This window comes from Myotis yumanensis, unplaced genomic scaffold (genome assembly GCF_028538775.1).
Source record: "Myotis yumanensis isolate MYYU_CA2020_CCGP unplaced genomic scaffold, mMyoYum1.0.hap1 SCAF_3, whole genome shotgun sequence".
NCBI lineage: Eukaryota > Metazoa > Chordata > Mammalia > Chiroptera > Vespertilionidae > Myotis > Myotis yumanensis.
The window spans coordinates 133,485,748-133,512,009 of NW_027223754.1; the positions used below are offsets into that span (position 1 = coordinate 133,485,748).

The following is a 26,262-nucleotide window of genomic DNA, read 5'->3' on the forward strand; positions in this document are numbered from 1 at the left end:
TTATGTATGTAGAACCTCAATTAAAAGATGTGATATAATTTTAAAAAACAGAACTATAGAAACTTCAGCTGATTATTAGAAAAAAATGAGAGGAAAAACAGAATAGGAAAACTAAGGCATGAATTGAAATTTAAAACTGGACTCTGAGTTTTGTCTCTCATTTAAAAAATTGAAAGTATTAGCCAAGGAACACTAAAATTTCAACTAAGAAAGCAAAGAAAATGAACATGAATACTACTAATTTGGGAATTAAAAAAAATATATTACATTTTAGTTCTAAGTTTTAGTTCACAAATTCCAACCAACCACATACCCTGTATATGAATATATTAAAAGAAGTTATTGTCTTCTAAAACATGAAGGATATTTAACAGCTGCCTAAACAATCTTTTAACACACACTCCTGCATGTAAGCATAATTCTCAGGGCCAAAGTTGAACAAGTTTGTCTTGGGAACAAAACTAAAAAGAGAGAACACAAAAGTAATAAAGAACAGAGTTATTAGGAAGTCAAAGAATGTTTGTTTAGGACATCACTCATCTCCATCATCTGTTTGATTTAAAATTTGATTACAAAAGATGTCTAACTGCTGTAAATATTTTCCCACTAGGAAGAGAAACTTACTGGATGTAAGTACTTTTATTCTTAAATTTAATTTTTAAATGCATGTACTCTTGTCCTTTAGCCTTTAGATCTTCCAAGCATATCCCCAAAGGCAGTAGGGACCACAAGGAAGATTCTAAGAGAGGACAAAGAGCAGATCTCGCTCTGCTCCATGCCACAAAAGTCATCTTCATTTCAATTAATTTACTTTGCCTTTATGAACTTAAGTCTTTCAAGGAGGTTGACATTTCACTCATCTGAAAAAGCTTGGAATGTGACAGGGGAAAGGGAGGAGAAGTAAATCAACGGGGTTAGCAATTTTCCAGATGCAATGTATTTTTCTTCTTCTTTTCCACCAGAAATTTCAGAGAGTCTTCTGACATTTTAATTCCCTATGCAAAACCACAGTAGCCAAAAATGCGTACAGATTATATGTCAAAAAACACAGACACAAGTGCACTTGCACATGAAGTAAATATAAATTCGGATTCACGACCCCTTTCACAGAATACATTTCTTTTAGTGCATTTATTATATGTTTGTGTATACCGTTTGACAATTCTAACTTAAAAGCAACAGCAGGTTTTGTAACTTCCTTTTTTTTTCTTGTGTGTCTGATAACTAAAACACCGAGTCCATGCTGACTGACTTTTTCACTCGAACAATGGCATTTATAAAAAACTGTTCTCATGACTATCTTTTAAATCACACCGGAATATTTCAGTTATCACCTTCAGCCACATGGTTTCAGGAAACTATGCCCAAATATTTCATGCAAATGCTGGTCGTTTCAGAAGAGTTCTTTTTTCGTGGATTGGAAACTAAGCATCTAGGGATTAAAAAAAAAAAATCTTGGAGACCTGAAGATAAATTCTCAGCAGCAAGGAATATGCCCATTGTGTCTTGGAGCCAGAGAGGGAGAGATGGCATTTAACTCCCCGAAACACCCTGCTTCAATATTTACCTGACAGCTTCGGTATCCTGACAGGCTCCCCAGTGCATTTCTTCCTTTATCAGGTATTACTTTACAAGGGATTTCTTGTTGTGCAGAACTAACATAAATCAATCTATAACAGAGGAGTTTATTTAATACATTTATTCTTTTAAGAAGGTTGCATGACCATATTTCATCGATTTGTACAATAGAAGAAAGTTACTACTAAAACAGAGTTGGTGGAGACTGGTGCATGGTAAACCTATTTAGTCCTCAGATGTCCACTCTTAGATTTTAACGTTAAATAATCACAACTATTCATTTAAGCTGGTCTCACTGTATATCTTGACCGTTAGCAATTCCGCACACAGCAGCTTATTGTGATATCCTTTAAATATGAGAAATAAGGATGTTTGACTTTTCCATTTAAAGAAAAATAAGAGTACTGTATGTTACATGGCCCATGAAATATTGGCAGTGTGCTCCTTGGCTTTCATTCGAAGGACTGCGATACTGGAAGACCTCCGCTCGAACTCTGGCTTCGTTTCAAATGCATGTCCATTGGCAGCCCCCGTCAGAAGAGAGTCAGTGAAAAAATTGTTGAGGGGCACGTGGCCGAACTGGTTCTGGTGGTTTGAAAACCCTGTGTAACTGGAGTCTGTCCGAGGCGAGTGAGAGTAAGGTGTCATACAGGAGGAAGTGTCACGTGGCACCATGCATGACGTGACCACAGAACCTCCACTCGCGTTTCCTGCCCACAGATTGTTCTGAATCTGGAATATAGAAAACAACAAGTATGACATTGACGCGTCCTCGCTTTGGTTCCCTTGCTTTTGTCACACTGTATTTGCTACATTTTGTTAGCTGCTCATTGTTTGCTCCTGATGGGTGGTCTGTCATTACATTCTGTGTATGTCAAGTGATTACTGAAAAATAATTTGAAAGATTCTTCCAATTTGTTTTACTGTAATAGATCACCGAAACCCACATACTTCACCACATGAAATACTCTCAAAACATGTCAATCTCTTGAGTATTCTTTTTACAGTCATAATTTTTAAAATGAAATCTGGAAGATTTAGTCATGATTCATGACCAATTCATGTGCTTAGAAAAGCGGTTTAAAAGGTGGTTTTAAGTTTAAATATAGTTTTCATATTTCTAAACAAATGACACAATTTCATTTTTTACGCTCCATAGTTGGACTCAGTGTGGCAGTTTTTGTTGGAAACCATTGCTGACATTAAGCTGTTTGTTCTGTAGATATTTTTGATCAAACTGATTTTGGAAAATGTTTAACCTTTCATTGCCTTTTATTTAGTAACATCTTGAATACATAGATCTGTGAATATGAAAAATAAGTACATATTTTAAACATTTATTCTTTGACATATATGATATAGTGAGGTTACAACAGATGTATGACATGTAAAACAAATTTAGAATTCTAAAACATGACCATTACCAAATAATGGAAGCAACTGAGACAAATATTCAAGTATTAGCAAAAATATCTGAATATAATGTAAGTACTAAAAAACAAACATCACATTTATGATTGAAAATTGGGTTATAATTTGTACCCAAGAAATTCACATTTCATATCCTTAAATCTCTACAGAAAACAATTAGTACAATATTACCAACAAACACAAATTTCTTTAAAGTTATGAGCATGTAAAAACACCCTAAGTCGAATTTGCATAATATAAATTTTCAACAGAAAGTAGATTAAGACTAGATATTTAAACAAGGATAGAAACACAACAATCACATGCATTACTGAGAAGCACAGAGAAAATCATGACAAATGGAAGGAGCTGAGGAAAAACAGAAAGGGCAATGTTGCATGGTGTAGTGTGGCAGACATGCAGCCTTAGGAGATGAAATTTAAATTTTGTATGCCTTTTACAGCATTATTGCAATAGATGTGTAGTAGAACACAGCATCAATATACACATTTATCGCATCTGCTTTCTTTTAAAAAATCATGATAATTAGAATTATCAATTACAATGTTTTCCTATATTTATTTTTAATCAAAGATTCCAGTCTACTACATCTGGCCTTTGGTGTATCTTACAACACCCAAGCTTAAATTGTACTTTTTAAAACAACTTACTTCCAATTAAAAGTAGAAAATATGTTAGTGACTCTTCTAAATCACACTGGCAGAGAAGCTACTCTGTCACAGAAGAAAGACCACGTAGCAGTTTCAAACTGAACATCTGATTTCATCTCTTAGGCGGGACTGCAACAATTGGCAAGATGCTTATTTTAGTTATATTTTAATAATAGTTCTTTATATGAATACTTTGTAAGCTGCTATAAATGTCAAATCTATGAGATATACCTACAAATATGTATAATAATATGCATATTTTATTAATCCTTACATCGTCATGGTCTATGTTGTTTCAACTATGACTCATTCTATGATATGTATCCCACTTTAGAAAAATACGTAATGATTGATGCCAGTGATTACTGAATTATGTATTTCAAACCAACAGGAGAGGCTGTTGATGTCATTACCCTGTCCAACCAGCTCTTCTAAGTTGATTTGGTTGATTTTCCTCTGACATTCAATCAAACATTGTGCTACATTGAAAAAACCACAGTCACATGTCTGACAAAAGGGCTTTCAGGAAATGAAAGTGAACTTGCTTGCTTATTTTTTTTTTTTTTTTTTTTTTTTAAATATATTTTATTGATTTCTTACAGAGAGGAAAGGAGAGAGATAGAGAGTCAGAAACATCGATCAGCTGCCTCCTGCACATCCCCTGGGGATGTGCCCGCAGCCCAGGCACATGCCCTTGACCGGAATCGAACCTGAGACCTTCCAGTCCGCAGGCCGACGCTCTATCCACTGAGCCAAACCGGTTTCGGCGCTTGCTTATTTTTGAAAAAGTAAATGAAAGGCAAACTAGTGGCAGAGAGAGATTATTTACATTTTATGTTTGTTAAAGGATTTGTCAATCTATACATAGTGTTTAGAATTTATTTTTAAAAGCATCTGCTCATATTCTAAATGCATAGAAATATATTTACCAATTAGGTAAAAAAGGGAAAATAAGAAAGGTAAAGACAAGAAAGGTAATCTATGAATATAAATTAAGAGAGTATTTTCTCCCTAAAGGAATTAACATTAAACTATTTATAAGTTGAAAAGAAATTCTCCAGTTTCCAAGACATGAGAACCAAATGTTTTTATTTTTATCAAAACTTCTTATTTAGACATGATTAGGCAAATTAAATGTGTTACTTTTGGTGAAAGAATTTCTAGCATATAGAAATATTTTTGGAACAGAGCAGATTGGTAAAGCAAGCTACCACAACAATGCTTTTAGTTAGATTTAGGAAGATACATTTGCATGGGTAGCAATAGTGTCACATGTTTTTACTGATATGTTCTGTTTCTATGATCTCTGTGTCCCCTCATAGCACCCATGTCTTGCTCTCATTTTAAAATTTCTGATACGTCTTCATTTGACTTTAGGGATTTAGTTGGTTTTCATATTGAAAGTTATGTGTAAGTCACAAAATTAATATCCCCAATGAACTGAGGTTTTCCTTCCTCTAAAGCTTCATTTCTTCTGGATGTAAGATAACCAAAATGAGGCTCATGATAGCTTATGATGATCAATTACCATGTGTCAGACATTATATTAAATGCTTTATGAAGACTTCTAATTATTATAACGCACTAAAAGATGTGAGCTTTTACTATCCCCATTTAGTAGAAGGTAAACGTATAGAATGGAGAACTTAAGAATCTCACCCAAGATTGAATGACTCCAATGGTGGAGATCAAATCTGAACCCAGCAAATCGTAAGGAATGTTACAATGATGTAAAAATTACTCTATAAGTTAAAATTGCTTATTTACTTATTCATAATCCTAACTTTGTGGGGGTTCTTAGGCCTACTCTCCAAAAGCAAAATCCTCAATGATTGCTTAGACTCTTTCTTCATCCTCAGGCCTAACACAACACATAATAAACCCTGAATACAAATGTATTAAGTGATTGAAAAAACTCTGAGAACATGAAATTTGAACAGATCCATCTTACAGATGCAATCAAACTTTTATGGGCAACACATGCTAATGCTAATGTTCTACATTTTGTTTCATAATTTGAACTCTAGAATCACCATACTACAATTATTATCTTAATAGAAATCATAAAATTACATACCTACACCTTGCTAACTTTATTTCTCTGGGTAGATTTCTCCCCCCCCCCTCTCTATGAAATACTTAATCTGTATTATAGATGCATCTTCTTGGAGATTCTGGTTCATTAAGCAGAAGGTGTGGCTCAAGGGGCCTATGATAAAATAAAGGCCATAATACACACATGCAATTCTGAAAATCACCAAGGCTTGGGAAACACTGTTAGAGTCTAGCTTACCTCCACACGCAAACACCCCTCTTACACTTTTAATTATGTTCGCTTCCGTTGACAAGAAGCTCACCTGTTTTAAAAACACTCCATTCCCTTTTGGAGAGCTCTATAAAAAGCAAGCTGTTTCCAAATCTTAGCTATGGTGAATTGTGCCGCTATGAACATAGGGGTGCATATATTCTTTCTGATTGGTGTTTCTAGTTTCTTGGGATATATTCCTAGAAGTGGGATCACTGGGTCAAATGGGAGTTCCCATCAGCAAATGAGTGGATTAAAAAACTGTGGTACATCTACATAACGGAATGCTACGCTGAGGTAAAAAAGAAGGAATTCTTACCATTTGCAACAGCATGGATGGAACTGGAGAGCATTATGCTAAGGGAAATAAGTCAGTCAGAGAAAGATAAATATCACATGATCTCACTCATTTATGGAATATAATGAACAACATAAACTGATGAACAAAAACAGATCCAGAGTCAGAGAAGCATCGATCAGACCGTCAAACCTCAGAGGAAAGGTAGGGGGAGTGGGGGTAAAGAGGAGAGATCAACCAAAGGACTTGCATGCATGCATGCATATAAGCCTAACCAATGGACACAGACAACAGTGGGGTGAGGGCATGAGTGGAGGGGGGAACTGGGGGTAAGGACACATATGTAATACCTTAATCAATAAGGAAATTTTTAAAAGCAAGCTGTTATCTTCCTCTATCTATCGCTTATATTTCTGTTCCTTAAAATGATACAGAATAGGTAGTGTCTTTCTCACATGTGAAAATCTTCAAATATCCTACAAAATTATTACACAATTGCAAGTCTCTCTTCTTTAAGCATTCCTCATATGCATGGTTTCCAGACTGCTCATTCCAGTCACATTCCCCAGATATGCTGGAGGCTGTCAACACCCTTCACCCACATCAATATCCAGCCCTGGGAACAGAATATCATATTCTAGAAGTTGTCTGAACACCACTATAGGGGAACCTGGCAGGTAGCATCATTGTTCCAGATTATCTTCTTTTGTTAATATTTAAAGGCAATATTTAACTACAAAGTTGTGTGATCTTGTGGTTTATGAAATCTGTTGTCAAGGTGGTCTCATTCTATGGCTGTCCCATGCCTCCACCAATTGTATTCTGTAGGTGGTCCTTCTAAAGCTATGTGCTAGGTCTACAAGTCATCTTATCTAAAACTGTTTATACATATTTGTCAACAGAAAAGCCATACAAAAAAAATCTCACTCTCTGACTCATCATAAGAAATACTACATTTTCTGTTACATTTTGAATGCATATTTTTTCAATATATAGAATTGTTACTCTTTTGGATTATTTCACAGACGCCTACAATGGCAGTGCCCAGCACCAAATAAATTTTGGGGTGTTTCTGTTGGCCTCTAACTGTATAATAGTCAAGGGCTTTAAACCAGAAAGAACGTTATTAAATATCCTTCTTTCATGTGTTCTGAGGGGAAAAAAAAGACTGCCTGCCTTCACACTTTTTCTTCTTTGTGTTTAAAAGGAGTGAAGAATCTTAAAACATTCTGTGTTTTAATGTGCTTCGCAACATTTTTAAAAGTTCTAGGGATATGTTCAAAGCACTGTCCAGGGAACTTAGCCAACTGCCTCCCATTAGCATGAATTGGAAGTTCCGCTGACTTCTATACACCACTTTGAACATTTATTTGCCCCTTAATGTTTTCCTAATCAAATAAAAAGTTAACACTTAATTATTCCATGACTTTGAATTTTGGAGGAAAGTTATTTTTTTTGTCTGATTCTTTCCAAACTGAAAACAAATTTACTTAACATTCATTTTCATTCTAAGAAATTAAAAGCTATAGGTAGGAAGAAGAGGGTTCATATATACATGCATATTACACATACAAAATACACACATGTTAAGAGTTCTTCACTGTGGATATATATTTGTCATGAATTAAAGCAATATGGTAAATCATGGATATGGAAATTACCTTCACCTAGAAATTTGATATAGATATATTCTTATATAGCCAAAACTACAAAGGAAATTTTAGTATGCTAAACATGGTACACATTTCAAATATATTTGATGATTTTGTGAGTAGTTTTCATACTTTTTAAAAACCTTGTTAGTCTTTGTCTTAATTTTAAAGTATCATGATGTGTAAAAGACATCAAAGAGTTCCATGACAACATTATATATACTAATGTTAGTGCTATATAGAAGATAGAAGCCTATGGAATTGAATCTGGATTTAATAGAGATACTTATAAACATGAAAATATACAATTAACAGTCATTCTTTAATTTCAAAGCATCTCTAAAACCAATATTTGTCTACTAAAATAATTTCATTTAACCATACTTCTCCTCTGTATATATAGACTGCTTCTACCTGCTACCAATAACCATATATACACACATAATCACGCATACCACATACACACATCATGCTACTACACACACACTACCCTCACATCAAATAACCACACGTTTCCCTGTTAAAAGTTAATTTAAAAGATCAGAAATCAGGGATTCACAAAGAGGTATTTGTGATGCTAATATAGCAATAGCTTATTTGCATTAAAATACAAAAGTTGATTTTGGTTTTTCATCATTGACAGAATGTTTACATTTATTGATTACTCTGCATATCATTTAATACTTACTATATGGATTTATTACCACATTATCACCATATAATTTACCGGATTTTTTATATGGTCTCTTTAAAAAATATAAACAACACTTTTTACAAAAGCAGTTCAATTTTTTAAGAGGCTATTACATTATTTACTAGCCTATCGCTTCCTTTAAAATGTAGGGTGGTAAAATATTAATAAGAATCATATGTTTGGTAACTTGCAGATATTTTTAGCTGTTGACTAACTTTAGGGTCCCATTAACTTTTCTAGTAACTACATCAGTAGGTTGCTGGCAGGGAGAAGGAATTAAGTGTTTTTCTAAGTAGGGAGTTTGCTACCAGTGAATCACACACACTGAGGCTTTGTCCATCTGGGAAAAAGTCCCAACTAGAATAAATCACAGTAAAAAGATCGATTGATCTTGTTGAGGTACTATCTAAGATAGAAATGAGGTTGCAGTTTCATTAGTGCCTACTTATTAGGTGTCATTTGGCCAAAAAAAATTAACATATTAACTTTTTTGGAAATCATTTACATTTTAAAAATTCCAAAAGTATATGTTATCAGCATATGGTATTATTAAGCTGAAGTGATTAAAAATCAATTCATCAGAAAAGAATCACATATTAAATACTGATTGCTATTTAGATTTTTAAAATGAAATTTCACCTTACAAATACGGACAGAGATTTGGAACAAGAAAGAATGCATTTTTCCATTTAAAAAAATCATTGTTAGATATAACGGTTATATTAGACCAATAATCTGAGAAAAAAGTGCTTTACAGAAAAATGAAAGCATATATCTTTTCTTAGTACAAAAATACAGGCACTAAGTTTCATAAGAAATGTTAATGTCTGGAAATTTTCAGAATGACATCATATAAATATGTTTAAATTTTGTATTATTCAAATAATATTTGAAATACCAAGTCAAATATATAAGAAACATTAAAGATTTTTTTTATTTTCCTTTAGTTCTGGATGTGTTCACAAATTGTATAGTAATTATTAAAAAAATTATAGGAAAGTATACCCTATATTCCTTAAAATAAAACTTTTCAGCTCAACTAACTTAAAGAGATCATAAAATCATAGCACTTAGCATTTTCTATTTTATTTATTATTATCCAGCAAAAATTATAAAGTATTTTTCAATTATTTTTCACATTCCTTTACTTGTATTTTAATACATGCATGATAACCATTGCTGATTTATCAGGGCCTGATTCATTTTTGATGACACAATTGCCCAATTAAAATTAAGTTCACACCCAGCCATGCCGGCATGGCTCAGTGATTGAGAGCTGACCTATGAACAAGGAGGTAATGGTTCGATTCCCTATCAGGGCACATGCTGAGGTTGCAGGCTCCAGGTGGGAGGGCCTGCAGGAGGCAGCCTATTGATTATTCTCTCATCATTGATGTTTCTATCTCTCCCTCTTCCTTCCTCTCTGAAATCAATAAAAATATTTTAAAAATTAAGTTCAGCCCTGACTGGTTTGGCTCAGTGGATAGAGCATCGGCCTGAGGACTGAAGGGTCCCAGATTCGATTCCAGTCAAGGGCATGTACCTTGGTTGCAGGCACATCCCCAGTAGGGGGTGTGCAGGAGGCAGCTGATTGATGTTTCTAACTCTCTATCCCTCTCCCTTCCTCTCTGTACAAAATCAATAAAATATATATTAAAAGAATTAAGTTCACAATAATAAGAAACAAAGATTAAAATATGAAGTGTTTTCTATTAATATAAATCAAATATGCAAATACTTTCATTTGCACAGAATAGTTTAAATCTTAGAAATGTCTCATTTATGTCAAACATGAACTTTGAATTTATTCTTAAAATCCTGAATAAAGTCATAAATCATAGATATCGTGTATTTGTGTTAACTACAAAACTGAAATTTAATTTTTGTGATTTTTAAATCAAGCGTGAGTTTGTGCAAAATTTTTTTCTATTTTAATGCTCCATGATTTGGAATAGAAAAGAGAACCCACAGAAACATGAGGCTTAATCAATATGGCACAGATAAAATTCTGGATTAAAGTTTTTCATGAGGTTCACTAACCTTATTGTTATTGACTAACAATAATAGTGTGAACTGCAAGTTTTAACCCACAGGTCTGTTCTCATAGACTTCCCAGGCTTCCATGGCTTACTTTCCCCCTGGTTCTTCTCTAGTCTCCTGTAAGGTAGTTTCATGTGTATAAGAAACACTGGCACTCTTCAAAATCTATTTTTACATTTCTTATTTATTTTGGTAATCTACTCAATTTTTTATTTACTCTTTCATCTTAATATATAAAATAATGTACATCTGAATTTAATACAAAATATTATTGAATGTCAAGTATAATTGGAAAAAATTAAAGAAATATATAATACTTATGACCAATTAAGTTAAATTTAATGCTTTAACAGTGGCCACCTATTAAAAGCAACAACAACAACAAAAATAGCTAAGTTATAATTATGGGTATGTCATTAAATCACAGTAAACTTGAATATTAAATATTTTAAAGAACTAAATCTATTTTCATAATCTAGATCATGAATGCACATTACTTCTTTTGGAGGACATTCTTTATCTCTTTATATGTATTTCCAACAAAATAAAAGTTATTCACCATTTGTGTCTAGCTGCATCTTCAGCAAATTGATATTGACAAAATCTGCTTCATGCTACATATAATTTACTTTTAATATATATATACACCTCTATATGAAATATTATTTATATATATTTATATAAAGCTTGCATATATTTAATTAAATCAACTTTATCAATTATATATATTTATTTGAGTAATAGACTATCATATCATATTCTTTGTATGACTTTAAATATTTGTGCTCTTAATCAGTGAGAAATTGTACAATATCAATATGACTTGTGGACCTAATGATGCTAACATTTTTGTCCCTCCATTCATAAAGGGAGTTTCACTGTATAATTACATAACCATTGCACTGGTTGTTTCATATATATGAGACTATTCATTATATCACATATCAAGTATAATTACATTACTAACATTTTTCAAAGTTTATTGGGTTGTTTACTTTAAATATTTGGAAAATATAGAAAAAAACAATGATAAAATTGTGAGACTTTCTCCAAAGGTTAAAAACTGATCCAGATACCAAATTGCTACAGCACAGTTGCTTAAGGAGGGAAGTTCCTTATTCCTTATTTAGCTTAAGTAAATGTAAACTTTAAGATTAGTACAGAAAATGGTGATAGAAGAGGATAGGGTGAACAATATCCTCACAATCACTATCTTGTTGCTTTATTATTCCCTTTCATTTTTTCTTTTTTATTTCCTTTTAAAATTGCATCATTTACAATGTTTGAATTAGAATTTGTTAAACTAGAAATGTTATACAATCTTAATTTGTGTTTTAAATTACCACAATGAGTACAAATTGCCTATAACTGGAATCCAACTATTGGTATGTTCAAACTCAAAGGGGCATAAATTTATAAAGTCATCAATTAAACATCAGAAAACAAGATACTGTGCAGGAACGTTTGTAATTTGTTAAGTATAGATTTAGTTATCATTTTCACTATGTACTAAGTAAAACCTCATTAAAATTTTTCTTGGGAAAAACTTCCATGCCTTCTTTGAAATTTTTGATGAAAATATTTTGGAAGAAGAAGAATATGCTCAAACTTTCCTAAAGTCACCAGACTTAGTTATCTTAATTTAAAGAAAAAATAATATTAAACTGAATTTGGTCTTTCCCTAGATCCCTAAATAGTAAATTTACTCACCGATTGAATTAGTTTAAATGCTACAACATGCAACATAAGAGAACATTCAAAACACTTACTTTTCCTCTCTATTGTAGGAAAAAATAATAATAACTAATGGCTATTATAGAATGGTTACTATTTATTGAGCACTCATTATGTACTAGGCAATGCCCTAAGTAATTTGCATGCATTGCTTTGTTTAATCTTCTCAAAGATTATAAGAACTTTATCCCCATCTGATGAATGAGGAGAAACATTCCTTGAAGTTAATTCATTTGGGGAAAGCTCCAAAACATATTAACCTGGCATAGCCAGGATTTGAACTCACCACTCCCTGACTGTGAGGCCCATAGTCATACATTCACACCTGGCCCTCCTCAAGTCTCAGGATTTAGCTCAGTAGGCTGTTTAGAAATCAACCTAATCCTCTCAATAAAAGAAAAAGCTTTATGATGATGTTCATCAGCATCTACACCACCATAGCGACCAACTCTAGCACTAACAATGCTTCCATTTTACAAATAAAGAATCTGAAAATTAAGGAAGTAAAGAGACTTATCAAAAGTTACCCCACTAGTAAATGATCAAGTTAATACAACCCAAAGAAAATCTAAGGTCATAAAATTAGGGTTCCTTGTAAGAATGAAGGCTAGTTATAATCTTCCAGAAATTTTTATACTTTAACTAAATATTTTAATCACCAAAATAATTTTTAAAATGCTTTGGTTTTGATAAATTACAAACAAATTAGAATCTAATGTTGATAGATGCTTTCGTGCATTTTCAATTGAAGGGCAAAGGTATTTTTGGTTGTTGGGTATAATTTGCATCAAGAAGCATTTGCAGAATTTGGTACAAATATCACTTAGTTCTTTTTTGAGGGTATCTTTATTTTTATTGTTGACACTATTATGATGTCCCCATCACCCTCTTTGCTGACCTCCACCCAGTCCCCGCCAGCCCCCCTCTGGCCATCACCACACTGTAGTCTGTGTCTATGGGGTGTGCATATATGTATTCTTTAGCTAATCCCTTCACCTTCCTTCATCCAGTCCTCCTCTGCTCTGACAGCAGTCAGTCTGTTCCATGTATCCATACCTCTGTTTCTATTTCGTTCATCAGTTTATTTTGTTCATTAGATTCCATATATAAATGAGTCACCTAGTTCTTAATTTGTCCACAAAGTAGGAAAATTGGTCTGGCTCATTTGTATAACCCCCATGCATACAACAGTACCACACATACTATATTTATTGGATAAAATGCAAAAAACTTTGGGAAAAATAATTGACTTGAAAGGTTTCAGCAAAATCTTTCTAGTCTATTCCTTTTAGCAGAGGAGGAAATTGAGATTAAAAAGGAAAAGCTAATTGCTTAAGACCACAGAGCTGGTTAATAGCAGAGATTCAAAAATCAACTGTGGTACTGAAAATTGATTAATTTTAGGTTTATAATGTACTCCTGAAAAAAATATTGAAGTGAATCAATACTTTGTCCACGTCTATTCGGTGTATATACAAGAGTGGGCAAATGTAGGTTTACATTTGTATGTGAATGAGTTTGTTCTTGTATTATTATTTATTAGTTATTATTTATTTGTATTACAACTGTAACTACACTTTTATCCACCCCTGTATAATTTGCTTAATACTGTGGTGATACAAAGGTAAGAATTGAGTCATCTTTTAAAAAACTTTATATATATAGTAAGCTGGCTGGCAGACACTGTATACAGCCCGTCACAGTCAGTGGAGAAAGTGATGTGCTGATTATAGGGGGACTGGAAAAGGTTTCATGAAGGAAAAGGGGTTAGGTGAGGGGAGGGGAATTCAAGAGAGAGGGGACACATTCAGCACAAGCAATGAAACAGTTTTTTAAAATATCACGTTTTGGAGAACATCAAGTAGTTTAACTTATCTAAATCACAGTGTTGTTGAATGGCAACTAATATTGTGAGCTAAAGTGGTGTTTTTTTAAATGCTATTTTCAGTACTACATTAAATTATTTTACTACTGATATCACACCACTCACTTTCTTATTTGTTTACTATCAGATATGAGTGAGCTAAAGAAAAATAATATATGAAAACAGTCTAACAGTGTCTACATTTTTCATGCTTTATATCCTTATTTTATACGTCTTGAAATAGGAGCATTTTTGCTTCCCAAGGTAATTCAGTGTTTTAGGGTCAAAACTTAACTATTTCATTGCTCAATGATACACTATAGAGATAATGTTACATCAGGCACCCTGGACTCCCACTCAGAGATCCTGGGTTCAGGTTCAGTGATTAATGGCTACAGGAAGAAAGTCGGGCTGAAATAAGCCCTCAGCCGGCTGTTACTTTCTCTTACTGTTATGGCTGTTGTTACTATATTGCAATGGAGACCAGTGGAAACAAAGTATTGAGAACACTTTAGAAAATATTAATTATTATTCCTAAGTAATCATATTATATGTTATATATGAATACCTTTATGCTAAGTAAGATCATTATCTACACTGGGCAGGCTTGAGAAGATCTTTCTAAGCCATCTCCATTTTTCGTGTATCTCTGTGCATGCCTTTGCTTTCCTGCCAAATTGCTAATTCTTTGTTTCTGTCCTGCCTCCAACATTTTCTAGTTTCCAACTGTTTTTATAATTAATAACTTTTTTCTAGAATTAGTAACAGTAACCAAATTCAAAGTTTTATTGCACTGAGCTGTTGCGTTCTATTTTGGTTTCTATTTTTCCCATTATACATTCCTATCTTCAAGCCACAAGATTAAAAAAAAAAAAAAGTTTCCTTTAGGCTGATGCTTGGAGACATGGTACTGTCATAATTCTTTTTTCTAACAAACTAAAAAGTAAACCCCATAGTTTAAAGTTAAAACAAATTTCTCCTTACAGTGGGGGAGTGGAAGACACTTGATTTCAGAATTTCTGGCAAGCAAACATTACATGACTTACCAGTGTAGAAAAGCACTATGGATGTTATAGTATTGATTTTAGTTATTGTTGACAAGTTGCACTGTCAAAATAACTTCTACATCTAATCTCCGTGCTTCCATACTTAAATTATGAGGTGGTATCACCAATCTACATACAGCATGGAGAAGCCACAGGGAGAATTAGTGTGAAATTCCCATGACTCGTGAAGGGAAATTTTAAATTACTCCTTTGCTAGAGTGTAAAAGACTCAAATGTATAACTCATACCATTTTCTTTCCTGCTTGAGCTGCTGGGTTGCCTCATTCTGCTAATTGTTAATATCTAAAGGTATGCAGCCCAGTAACATAATGGCATGATAATCCTAGGAAAAGGGGCATCTAGTCAGAGTATATTAAGTAATATTAAGCCACTATAAAGAGGTTAATTGGTGCCAGGCACTATAATTAATGCTTTAGGCTAAACTGAAGATGAAAGGGGAGTTAGAGATAATGCAACCAATAGCAAGGAACAAAGTGAAAAATGGGGTTTACAAGAAAAGGAATGACAATTGAAATAATAAGGTATAAAAAATATATATTCAACTATTGTGGAATAAACTTATCAGACTGTTTAAAGTGCACTTGAAAAGAGTTCCTAATATGTGACTTATTTCTAAAGTCCTCATAGTCAACTATCGCCTCTAATAGTTCAAAATTATATAAAATATATGCTATGTCGCCCTAACCAGTTTGGCTCAGTGGATGGAGCGTTGGCCTGCGGACTCAAGGGTCCCAGGTTCGATTCTGTACCTTGGTTTCAGGCACATACCCAGTAGGAGGTGTGCAGGAGGCAGCTGATCGATGTTTCTCTCTCATCAATGTTTTTAACTCTCTATCCCTCTCCCTTTCTCTCTGTAAAAAATTAATAAAATATATTTAAAAAATAAAATAAATGCTATGTCTATTATTTTTATTGTTATTTCACTGGTTGTGAATACATTCGCTGCTCCCTAAACTAAAATGCAAATTCGAATAAACAGCTTAAGCAGTATGCTCCTTTGGTATTAATTTGCTAACCCTGCAATCATTTAAACATATTTGCTGAGACAGTCTATATTGACAGTTAAGTTCTTGCCCTTGGGAGCCAGAATGCCTCTGGTCAAATCAGGGCTTCACCACCAGTGGAGGTGAGTATATACCTTCCCTCTCTGTGCCTCAGTTTCCTCACAGGAGACATGGGGATAAATAATAATTCAAACCACATAAGGTTGCTGTGGGGATTAAATGAGTTCATATACACACCCTGCTTAGAACAGTGCCTCAGAGAGTAAGGGCTATAGTCATATAACAACGAGGAGAACACTGCAGTGCCTGTTCTCAGGGAGCTTGTAACCTAGAGGGGAAAGAGCCCCTTAGGCCTCTGCTTAGAACTCAACTAGGACACTCAAAAATATTTGGTGCATAACATTTCATTAGCCCTATGATGATAAGTAACCAAGAGTGTATACCTGCTTTTAAACAGAAGGAAAAAGTAAGGGAACTGCTTTAAGATACATTTTTAAAAGTAAGAGAAAACACAATTCTTCTCATGGCAGGTGTGGCATTTATTCCAAAGCTACTAGCAAACTGCAGGACAAGGCTGAGCCATTGCCTCCCTTAGAGACTGGCCTGTAAGGAGCTGCTTGTATGATCACAGACCAATTCCTTAGCTCACCTGGGTCTGCTTTCCTAACTTCTAAAATGAAGAAGAAGAATAAAATGATCTCTAAGGCTCTTGTACATATATAATGTTACACGAATACATTTGGTGAATTTATCTGGAGGAGTGAAGATCTCAAGATAGGCTGTTAAGGGTCAAAAAAGGCATCAGAACATAAGGATAGTAGAAAAATAGAGGACTGAATTCATACTAAAAGGGTATGAATTTATAGTTGAAGAAAATGAATACCTTTAGTAAGTTTGAGGCTGTGACGATTTCGTTACTGGACTATCAAGGTATTCCACCAACAAACACGTTACATATTTGTTATCTAAGTGGTCTCTTACAGCGCATATCATTAAACAAAAATGAAGTAAATAACAGATGACTTGTTCCTTATAATATGTGCCAATCATGTAACAAATACAGTTCTGAATAATTCAGTGTTAGGATAAAGTAATACTCATTTAGAAAGGTAAGAATATTTTTTACTTACATGCATTACTGAGTATGGATAAGAAAAGAAAACCTCTAAATTTTAAAAAAAAGATGAAAAAATAATTTCTAGTCTTTAAAATGAGAACTCCCATTATAAAGGGAAGCATTTTTTTACATGATAGAAAAATTTTAAATTATATTCAGTCCTAATTCTACATGCATGTTAAGAAGCAAAGGACTAAATGTTTCCTTCAAACAATGAGCAACTTATACTACATTTGACACTAGGTTGTGTAGGGCTGACTTGTGAAACATTATCTACAGAGATAGCATGCCAAACAATATTCAATATATTTTTGAAATAAACAAGGGAAGTGATTTTGAATAATTAAAATGCAGAGTAATTAGCAGACATATACAATTGAATGATGCTACTTCAGGAGTTGCATTGTATAACAAGGAAGAGACCCTGAAATATTGTTCAATGAATGGCTCTGGGGGAAAAATAGTAACAAAATAAATATTTTAGTAAAATTTAACAAACATGAAAAAAGTCTTCTGGAGTTTAAAATTCTCATTCCAAACCTCTATATTAGATATAATAAAGCCTATACTAGCTCTTTTAATAATATACACTCCGCATGTATTTTACTTGATCAGTATTCCACACAGTTTATCATACCTGAGGATAGCTGTCAGTCCTGGGCAAAACTGATATATCATAGGTGGCAGCAAAATGGCTCTTAGCTTGTTGTATTTGGCCATAACGTTCTCTTTTCCTCCACTTGGCCCTTCGATTTTGAAACCAAACCTAATTTTTCAAAGAAGTAGAATTTTAGCTAAAGAATACTTGATAATATAAATGTGATGTTAAAATAATTCAAATCAGAAAGGTAAATCAGGTCAATATAATTACTAATAAAAGAAATTTTTATCAGAAAAAAATCCACAAATTTTACTTTCTATTTTACCTTTAGATAAGTGGTATAACCATGAGGCACTATAAATTAACATAAAAAGACAAAATACTTTAAAAACATTTATTTAATATGTTTGAGCCTCTGTTTTTTCAGTTATAGAAAATAAAAAGGATTTAGAGTATATGATCCTGAAGACTCCTTATATCTCCAAACTATCATAGATAATCCTCCTCTCAGAGAATGCTGCAAGTTTGAGAGATGTTCATGACTTTATAATTGGGGATTATGCACATGACATTAACCCAGCCAATTTATAACCAAATGAATATATGGGTCTATCAAAACAATTATCTTTAAAGCATTTCATAAAGTGAAGACTTTTCTTGATTATACCCATACTTACATACTCTTAGAAAAAATTTAAATATAAAGACTTCATCTAAAAATAGATGGCATCAGCAGAAATATGATTATATAGAAACATAAAATATTAAGATTAGATATAATACTGAGCATGATAGAGACAAAAGGTAAAATGGAATCATCTGAAGTACAATTATGGTTTTAAAATAAACAAATGTGTTTATTACATACCACTTATAACATTTATCTTCTCTTATAAAAAAATATTCAACCATCATCAAAATTATTCTCCAATGTAAATGACTTACAGGTAATAAATAATAAAAGAAATAGAGCAGATATAACCAAGTGTGAAGGAAGTCTATGAGTAGTGGGACCTCTACAGGGTCACTACACTCTCATACTAACAATATTTATTGCAACAACCATTTTCCACAGAGGGTTAAATATTCACTAATTCATACTTATCACTCTCCAGAATTTTCATTTTAATATTTTCATGTACTAAAGGGAGATATAGAAAAGCATCTTCAATATGTATAAATTGATATTTTTGAGTAGACATGACACAAGCAGCTTCCAGGAACTCTTTAGTCTTTACACAAGTATGTTCAGAATATAAAATACTTAGGAAAGAAGCTGGAAATCAAATATAAAAATGCAAACTGTTAAAAAGCCTTTTATTAAAATTACTCGAAAGTTTTATTCTTTTGCAAATTCAGTTATAATCACACTTACGGAAACATTTGAATACTCAGTTTAATATGTAAACATATATCGCAGATTTAAGATGGCACTTTGGAAGAGTTTTCAGCAATTAAAACAAGGCAAAGGGAGTTACCTGTTCAGTGTGGTTTCTTACAACACCGCTGGCCAATGTGTGTTATCCATTATGCCCAGACTCAAGACAACATCAACAACCAAACCAAACAAAATGTAATTCCTTGCTGTCTCCACAGATAGGCACCAAGAGCATACTAAGGGAATTTAGTAGTAAGGTGTGTTTTTGTGTGTGTGTGTGTGTTTTTCACTAAGAAAAGACCTTGACACTCTCCTTAAAATGGATGCCAATAACCACTCTGATGTGAAAAGCAGGAAAGAAAACAACCTGAGTAAATTAGGTTCAGGCTGGCTCTCTGTGCATGTTCTCAGACAAAAAATGAATCAGGACTTGATGAAATGTTAAGGGGGAAATATGAATTGTACACAGCTGACCCCTCTGTATGCAAACACGTTTTTCTATGCTTACAAGTATAACTAATTTAAATATGTGTGTACCAGGAAAAGGGAACACATGCGGGCTCCTGTTAACACTTGACAATTCTAAAACTTTTCGTTAGCATCAACTTTCTATATACTTACTTCCTGAACTAAGATAAAGTAACCATTTGCTTCCACAACTGCAGAAAAAAACCTGCTGCTTGTTACCCCTGCACCACCAGATGTTGTGTTTAATGATGTAAAGGCCTTAACGATGGCTTAATCTTCAGAATAAATACTATTACTCCACTAAGCACAAAAGTTTTCACTCATTCATTTATTCTGTAGTTTATGGGAACTGCAGAATTCAATAGTTTCCTATTTAGAGTAATAAAAGCATGCCAAGGAAAAAGGTCATTCTCCCAAATGATTGTTATTTGGAACCTAATAAAATGTAATACAAGAATATCAACTCTAATAAAAATAAAACATGCCTAAGAGTATAACATTTTATCCAGTATAATTTTTCCTTTTCAAATGATTACAAATATAGTATATTAAATCATCCAATTTGATCATTTGAATACAACTTATAATTTACTACATATTTTTAAATTACTGTATGATCATTATTTCTATTGCCTCTGCAAAAACTATATAAGTTATCTATATTTAAAATATTGAATGGAATGACATCGCTGGCAACTACTAAGGTGATAAAATTGAAAATGAGTTATATGATCTTTCTTTAATTATGTATAATAAAAATAGAGTTGCTTTACATAACAATTGGGAATTTATGAGATTGTTTCTTTTTTTTCTTTGTCTTATTATTACCTTAACTTCAATAAAATTATATATTTATAGGCCATTATACAAATAACTTGTCAATACCTGGTGTATAACCTTAAAACAAAACTCAATAGCTGATAAAATAGAAAAACAAAATAAAACACATGCATTAATAAGTGAATAACTATGGTTCTATCTTTTGCCTTTTAGAATTAATTTTTGAAGTCAGACGTATGTTAAGATATTCAGTTCTTTAAATAATCGATGGTTTTATGCCTATATAACTCAAGTATTCTTTTTTATGTTTTTATGTAAGTTGTTACATTCTTTGCAAATAAAAAGAAATTTTAGCAGACCTACATACATAACATTGTTCTACATCTTTAAATAGTTCCTTTGTGGCAAATGCAACTATTGAATTATTCTAACACTACCTACCTACACCCACCAGCACCCACCCAAGGCCATCATATGGCTCCTACCTGGACCCTGGCCTCAGTGAGCTCTGTCCTCAGAGCAAGTTGTTCTCTGACGTACACATCTGGGTAATGAGTTTTCTGAAAGACCTTCTCCAGCTCCTCCAGCTGCAAGCTGGTGAAGGTGGTTCGGTGTCTCCGCTTCTTACTGCTGGATACGTTGCTGTCACATTTATCCCCAAGTTCATCCAGTTCTCCCTTCTCTGGCATCCCTTTCACGGGAGACATCCGGAGACTGTTACAGTTGTCCATAGCTCTATTTAGTTCAGTGTGAAGTGGCTGTCCTTCTACTTTAGTGATCCCATAGTTCACTGTAACCAGGGGAAAACAACAGTTCTCAACATTGTGAAGCATTTAGATGAAGGACTTACATTGTAATTTAGAGCATCAGGAAAATGGTCTGCTAATGATTTATTGTGCCCATATTAATTCAATCATCACATTAGGTACAAGTATTAATCCACTTTGGGCAGGTTTAAAGCCATTTTAAAATGTGTATATGGAATTCATATAATTTGCCCAAATTCATAGTTCTACAGGACTAATGCAATGTTTATGCACATAATTTATAATCAAATTAAGGCAGTCAAATTAAAAGTGCTCCAGATTTTAAAAAGCCTAAGTGAGCATAATTTTTGAAAACTGAATCAAATTTAATATAAGTCATATATATATTCACAGCAGACAGAATTAAAATTAAGCTACTTACATGGCCCAAGAAAGATATTTCAAATTTAAATATCTGTAAACCAAAATCCAAACTCTTTCCAAAAGTTATCTTCCTCCTCCACACGAAAGCTATAGATTTCCCACATGGTGTTGTTTCTACTATATTTTGAATATTTCAACTGTATATTCATGTCTGCACTTTAATTTTTTTCAGAAAGTGATCTAAATCTTTAAAAATGATTTTATATTAGTTTCTGAAACTGTTTACCATAGAAAACTGAAGTAGACTTCTTCAGCTTATAAATTTGTTTACAGTTCTTGCTAAATATGCAATATTTATTCTTAACTCATAAAATATGTTTTAAGGTAGAAAGCTTTATTTTTACCTCTAACAAAGCATAGCAATTAAACCATCTATTAAAAGGTTACAAAGAATTGCAGCTGGCATTTTGTTTAGGGATGTTTTAATTCCAGTGATTTCCTCCAGATTTGGTTGCATGCTTGGGGTATGATATAAAACAAAAATGTATCATGTGGTGCCACACACACACACAAACGCAATTAATGCACATAACAAAATGGGAGGCATTTTTTGAAAAGTAAAGTCAACCCAGCCAGAACAATAATTTCCAATGAACTGTCATAATTTTTTTTTGCTTTTGTCTGTATTGAAATGATCTCTCACAATGTATTTTTACAACTGCTTTAATCATTTTACCAAGATATTGAACTTGAATGCCTCTATCATTGAAATGCCAAATAACTTTTGTGCAAAAGAAGATGTGATGTAAAACTAAATATAAAGAAGAGCCATGACTGATGAACAATTCGGTCTTGTCTCTGTGGACAGAGTTAAATGGGGAACTGCGGTAATTAGCGATAGGGGGAGGGGAAGCAGTCCTGAAACTGAGGGCATCTCAGGAGAAAGACTGAACTTTCCTAAAGGGAGCGGACTGCTGCCTGTGTACACCTTCCTTCTTTCACAGTAAAACTAGTCCTAGGAGTGTGATGTTCGTTCAAAAGTCGATAAGGTATCAAAAATCACCTATTTCTCTTCTTGTTGTGGATTCCCGACAATTTAAAATATTATGATTGAGTTCTATCCAGCAGTCAGCACAGGGCATCACAGAACCATTTAAAAACAAAATCCTGTCCATTCTTACGTAGATACCTAAGAATTCCAAACATCTAGATACTGCAGTCTGAAAATACATCCAGAAAGCCAAACATTTAGTGTATTAAACATAAAAATTAATTGATGTGTCTTTCTAAATAAATGACCGAAACGATTAACTGATTTTCTCTATCGCTTCCACCTTTATTTTTGGTTCAACGTTGCAAGTCAAAAGTAACTTGCAACATTGAATAAAATAGGAACTGTATACAAAGTATTTAGAAAAGGAGCTACTATGAGCCAGTGCTTGCCAGATCTTCAACCTCCATTAAAACAGGGGGCAGGAGGCTTGTTGTAAATATTTCACACTTAATTCGTTTGTTATTTTAAAGCAACCCGCTCCTTACAGCTTAACTGTGGAATATATACAATGATAAGGAAAGTCCTCTTGGAATTGTAAACTTGATTGAGCTGTCGCGCTCTGAGAAAAAATAGGTTTGTATTGGGTTACAAGATAGAAAGATGGTTTGTTTTGATAACATTTTGACTTTGAGAGACTTGGCCATTCAAAGTTGAAGATTTCACCCAGAAGCATTCCGAAAGCTTCTGCGGTGACTTTTAACGTGGAATCAGAAAACTGCACCGTGCACAATTCCGGAGTGAGTGATTATACTGGGGGTCCTTTGCCCGAAGCTATTTCAAGTGACTGTTCTTCAAAAATTTGGGTCGTATTGCAAACCCAAAGAAGCAGAAATTACAAATTCACACAAGCTAATCTAGCAACTCTCCAGCTTCGCACAGTAAGATATCGCTAAGTCTTGGGGGAAAATTAAAAAAAAAAAAAAAAAAAAAGGTTTTTCATCTAAAGGAGTTCAGAGTGTTCTCATTCGTGACGACAGTGACATCCTCTAACGAGCTGTGATGGATTTCAGCTCCCGCTGCCGAGCGGCGCGGCGGGCTAGCAGAGGAAGCGCGCTGTCTTGACTCAATTACGCTTTATTTACCGCCCTATCGGTTTACGCCTGGACCTGGGTACAGAGAATCGGGACCCGCAGGGGACAACACTGCGCAGCCAAAGGGGAGCCGCGGAGGCACGGCGGTGCCCACTCCTCCCGCTGCCCTCCCAAGTCGCCGGCAGCCAAACACAGCTTCCCGATACCCGCAGCGTTGCCCTGCCTCCCTCCGCCCTCCCGCTTCCCTTCCCTTCCTCCTCCACTGTCCCGGTGGGTCCCCGGAACTTCGGATTTGCACACGGGCTACCGCGACGGGAGCTGGGGCTGGGGCTGGGGCCGCCGACTCACCGCTGCCGTCCTGACAGGGCGAGGTCCTCTCCAGGCGCACGTGATGCTCGGCGCGGGGCAGGGGCCCGAAGGCCTGCACGCATTTGCCCGCCGCGGCTTTGCTGTAAAAGGACTCATTGTCCAGCGTCTCCATAACGTGCTCCAACGCGCCTCCCGCGCCCATGTAAAAGTCACTGTTTTTACTCTGCGGGCTCTTGAGGGCAAACTTCTCGCTCAGAAACTCCATAATCCCGGTAGCTGTCTCGGGGCTCCAGGGGCGCCGAGGCTGGAGAGCGCTGGGGGAGGGAAGGGGCGGGCGGGAGGAGGGAGGGCCGCGAGGAGGGAAGGGGAAGCGAGCGCTGCGGCGCCGGGAGCTGCCCCGCTCCCAGCCCTTTAATGCGTCCCGGCTGGAAAGGGGGCACCCGAAGTTGCTTTTATATCTTGAAACTCAGCTGGGCTCCTCGGGCAACCTCCCAGTTCTAATGAATATGAAAATAGGCCAGCGACTAACTCCACCCCGGGTCCCCCCTCCGCCCCCACCCTCTCCCCACCTTCCCCCACTTCCCCGGGCAGGGCGCGTCCGGGCCGAGGTTAGACAGACAGCTCCATTTCAGACACATGCCAGGAGGGACGCGGCCCCGACACCCAGAAACACTGTCGCAGCGACTGGCATTTCGGAAGAGCTGGGTGAGATCGCAAAGCACTTAACCCTCCACTCCCCGCTCTCTGCGCGCTCCCGGTCCGCCCGCCCCCGGCCCTACCCCGCCCCCACGCCGGCCACTCACTACCAGAAAGATTTAGAGGCGTCTCAAGAACTTGAAAGGAAGTGTTGCTCTACGGGGCTTTTATTTCATCCGTAAATCGTTTGTGTGGAAGATCCACATTAATCCGAAGCCCGAGAAGCCAGATACCTGGGCAGCGATGACCTGGGGTGGCGGAGGTAGGGGGCCCGCTTCTGCTCCCAACCCGGCGCTCGCGGCGCTGCCGAGCCCGCGGCCCGTCCCGAGCCAGCGGCGAGTGGCCCCGGAGGCTGGTGGCGCTGGGTGGGAGCGGGAAGCCCAGCCAGAGGCCTGGGAACCGTTACACCAATACCATCCTATTCTCCCCTTCCCTCCCCAGCCCTCCCCGCGGTCCACGATTTTATCCTGAGATCCAGATCATTTTAAGAAAACTCCGTAGGAAAAGTGCCTCCAAGGGATTCTTGGTGTAGGCCAGAGGGATGCTCATTACACAAAGGGATCTGTGAACGAGGACGGCCTTCAGCCTTGTTTTTTAAACACTATTCTTTTTTTTCCTTTTCTTTTAAAGAAATGCGGTGCAATGACTTTGAAAAGCGCGTGCAGGGAGCGCGGGGCGCGCGGAGCTGGATGCGGGAGAGGCGGCGACCCGGGCGCGCACAGGGCCGGGCCCCCCGACCGCCCGAGGGTGGAAGGCCGGCCCGGCACCCGCCGCTCCCCGAGGGCGGGGTAGCGCTGCGGGATGGAGAGGCCCCCGCGTGACTTTGGGACCGACTCGGGTGTCCGAGCAGCCCGCGGCCCCCGAGGGGAACGCATGCAGGGCCTTGGGCACGAGAAGGCAGCCATTGGCGACAGGTCTCTAAAACTAGCAAATTTGGTGAAAAGCTCCCACCCATTGGAGTCTGAGGCTTGCGCCTGGCCAGGGACGCCTGTGCTCCGGGCTTTCCCGCACAGGCCCCGCAGCGCCCGTCGCGTGTCCCCGGGCCAATCTGGCACGTCGGGCAGCCCAGCCCCGACTCTGGGAGCGGCGAGGCCAAGCCCCACTCTGGCGGGCACCCGGACGTCCGCAAGCGTTCGGAAATGCCCACCCTCTTCGGGGTCTTGGCTGACCTAAGACTCGCTGGCAGGCCCTCTTGGAGGCCAGGACAGGCCACAGCCAGGAAGGAACCACTATGGAGATCACGGAGCGCTGCGCACCTCGGAGCGGCTCCCGGCACTGCCCCAGAAGCCAGGCCTGGCCGAAACACCCAGGTCCGGTCTGATGGCGGCCCAGCGGCGGTCCCAAGCAGCAGCCTCGCTCCCCCAGTCGCTTCTCCCGAGCA

The 26,262-nt window shown here is 36.2% G+C and overlaps 1 protein-coding gene across 1 annotated transcript; it reads right to left on the bottom strand.

The window, feature by feature from the left end:
• Positions 1-1,738: 1,738 nt before the first annotated feature.
• ALX1 (ALX homeobox 1) lies at positions 1,739-24,450 on the bottom strand. The gene is made up of 4 exons (XM_070407611.1): positions 24,225-24,450; positions 21,147-21,451; positions 18,072-18,200; positions 1,739-2,310 (listed from the first exon to the last, which is right to left on the bottom strand). Exons 1-4 carry the CDS (start codon positions 24,448-24,450, stop codon positions 1,990-1,992), a joined length of 981 nt encoding a protein of 326 aa, XP_070263712.1. The 3' UTR covers positions 1,739-1,989.
• Positions 24,451-26,262: the final 1,812 nt, after the last annotated feature.

What these genes read in the sequence shown, in the direction of transcription:
- ALX1 (XM_070407611.1), bottom strand. Translation starts at nt 24,450, where the DNA reads ATGGAGTTTCTGAGCGAGAAGTTTGCCCTCAAGAGCCCGCAGAGTAAA. An exon ending in GCCCTGTCAGGACGGCAGCG is followed by an intron (nt 21,452 to 24,224) that starts GTGAGTCGGCGG and finishes CCCTGGTTACAG; the next exon opens with TGAACTATGGGATCACTAAA. An exon ending in GGACTGACAGCTATCCTCAG is followed by an intron (nt 2,311 to 18,071) that starts GTATGATAAACT and finishes TCTATATTCCAG; the next exon opens with ATTCAGAACAATCTGTGGGC.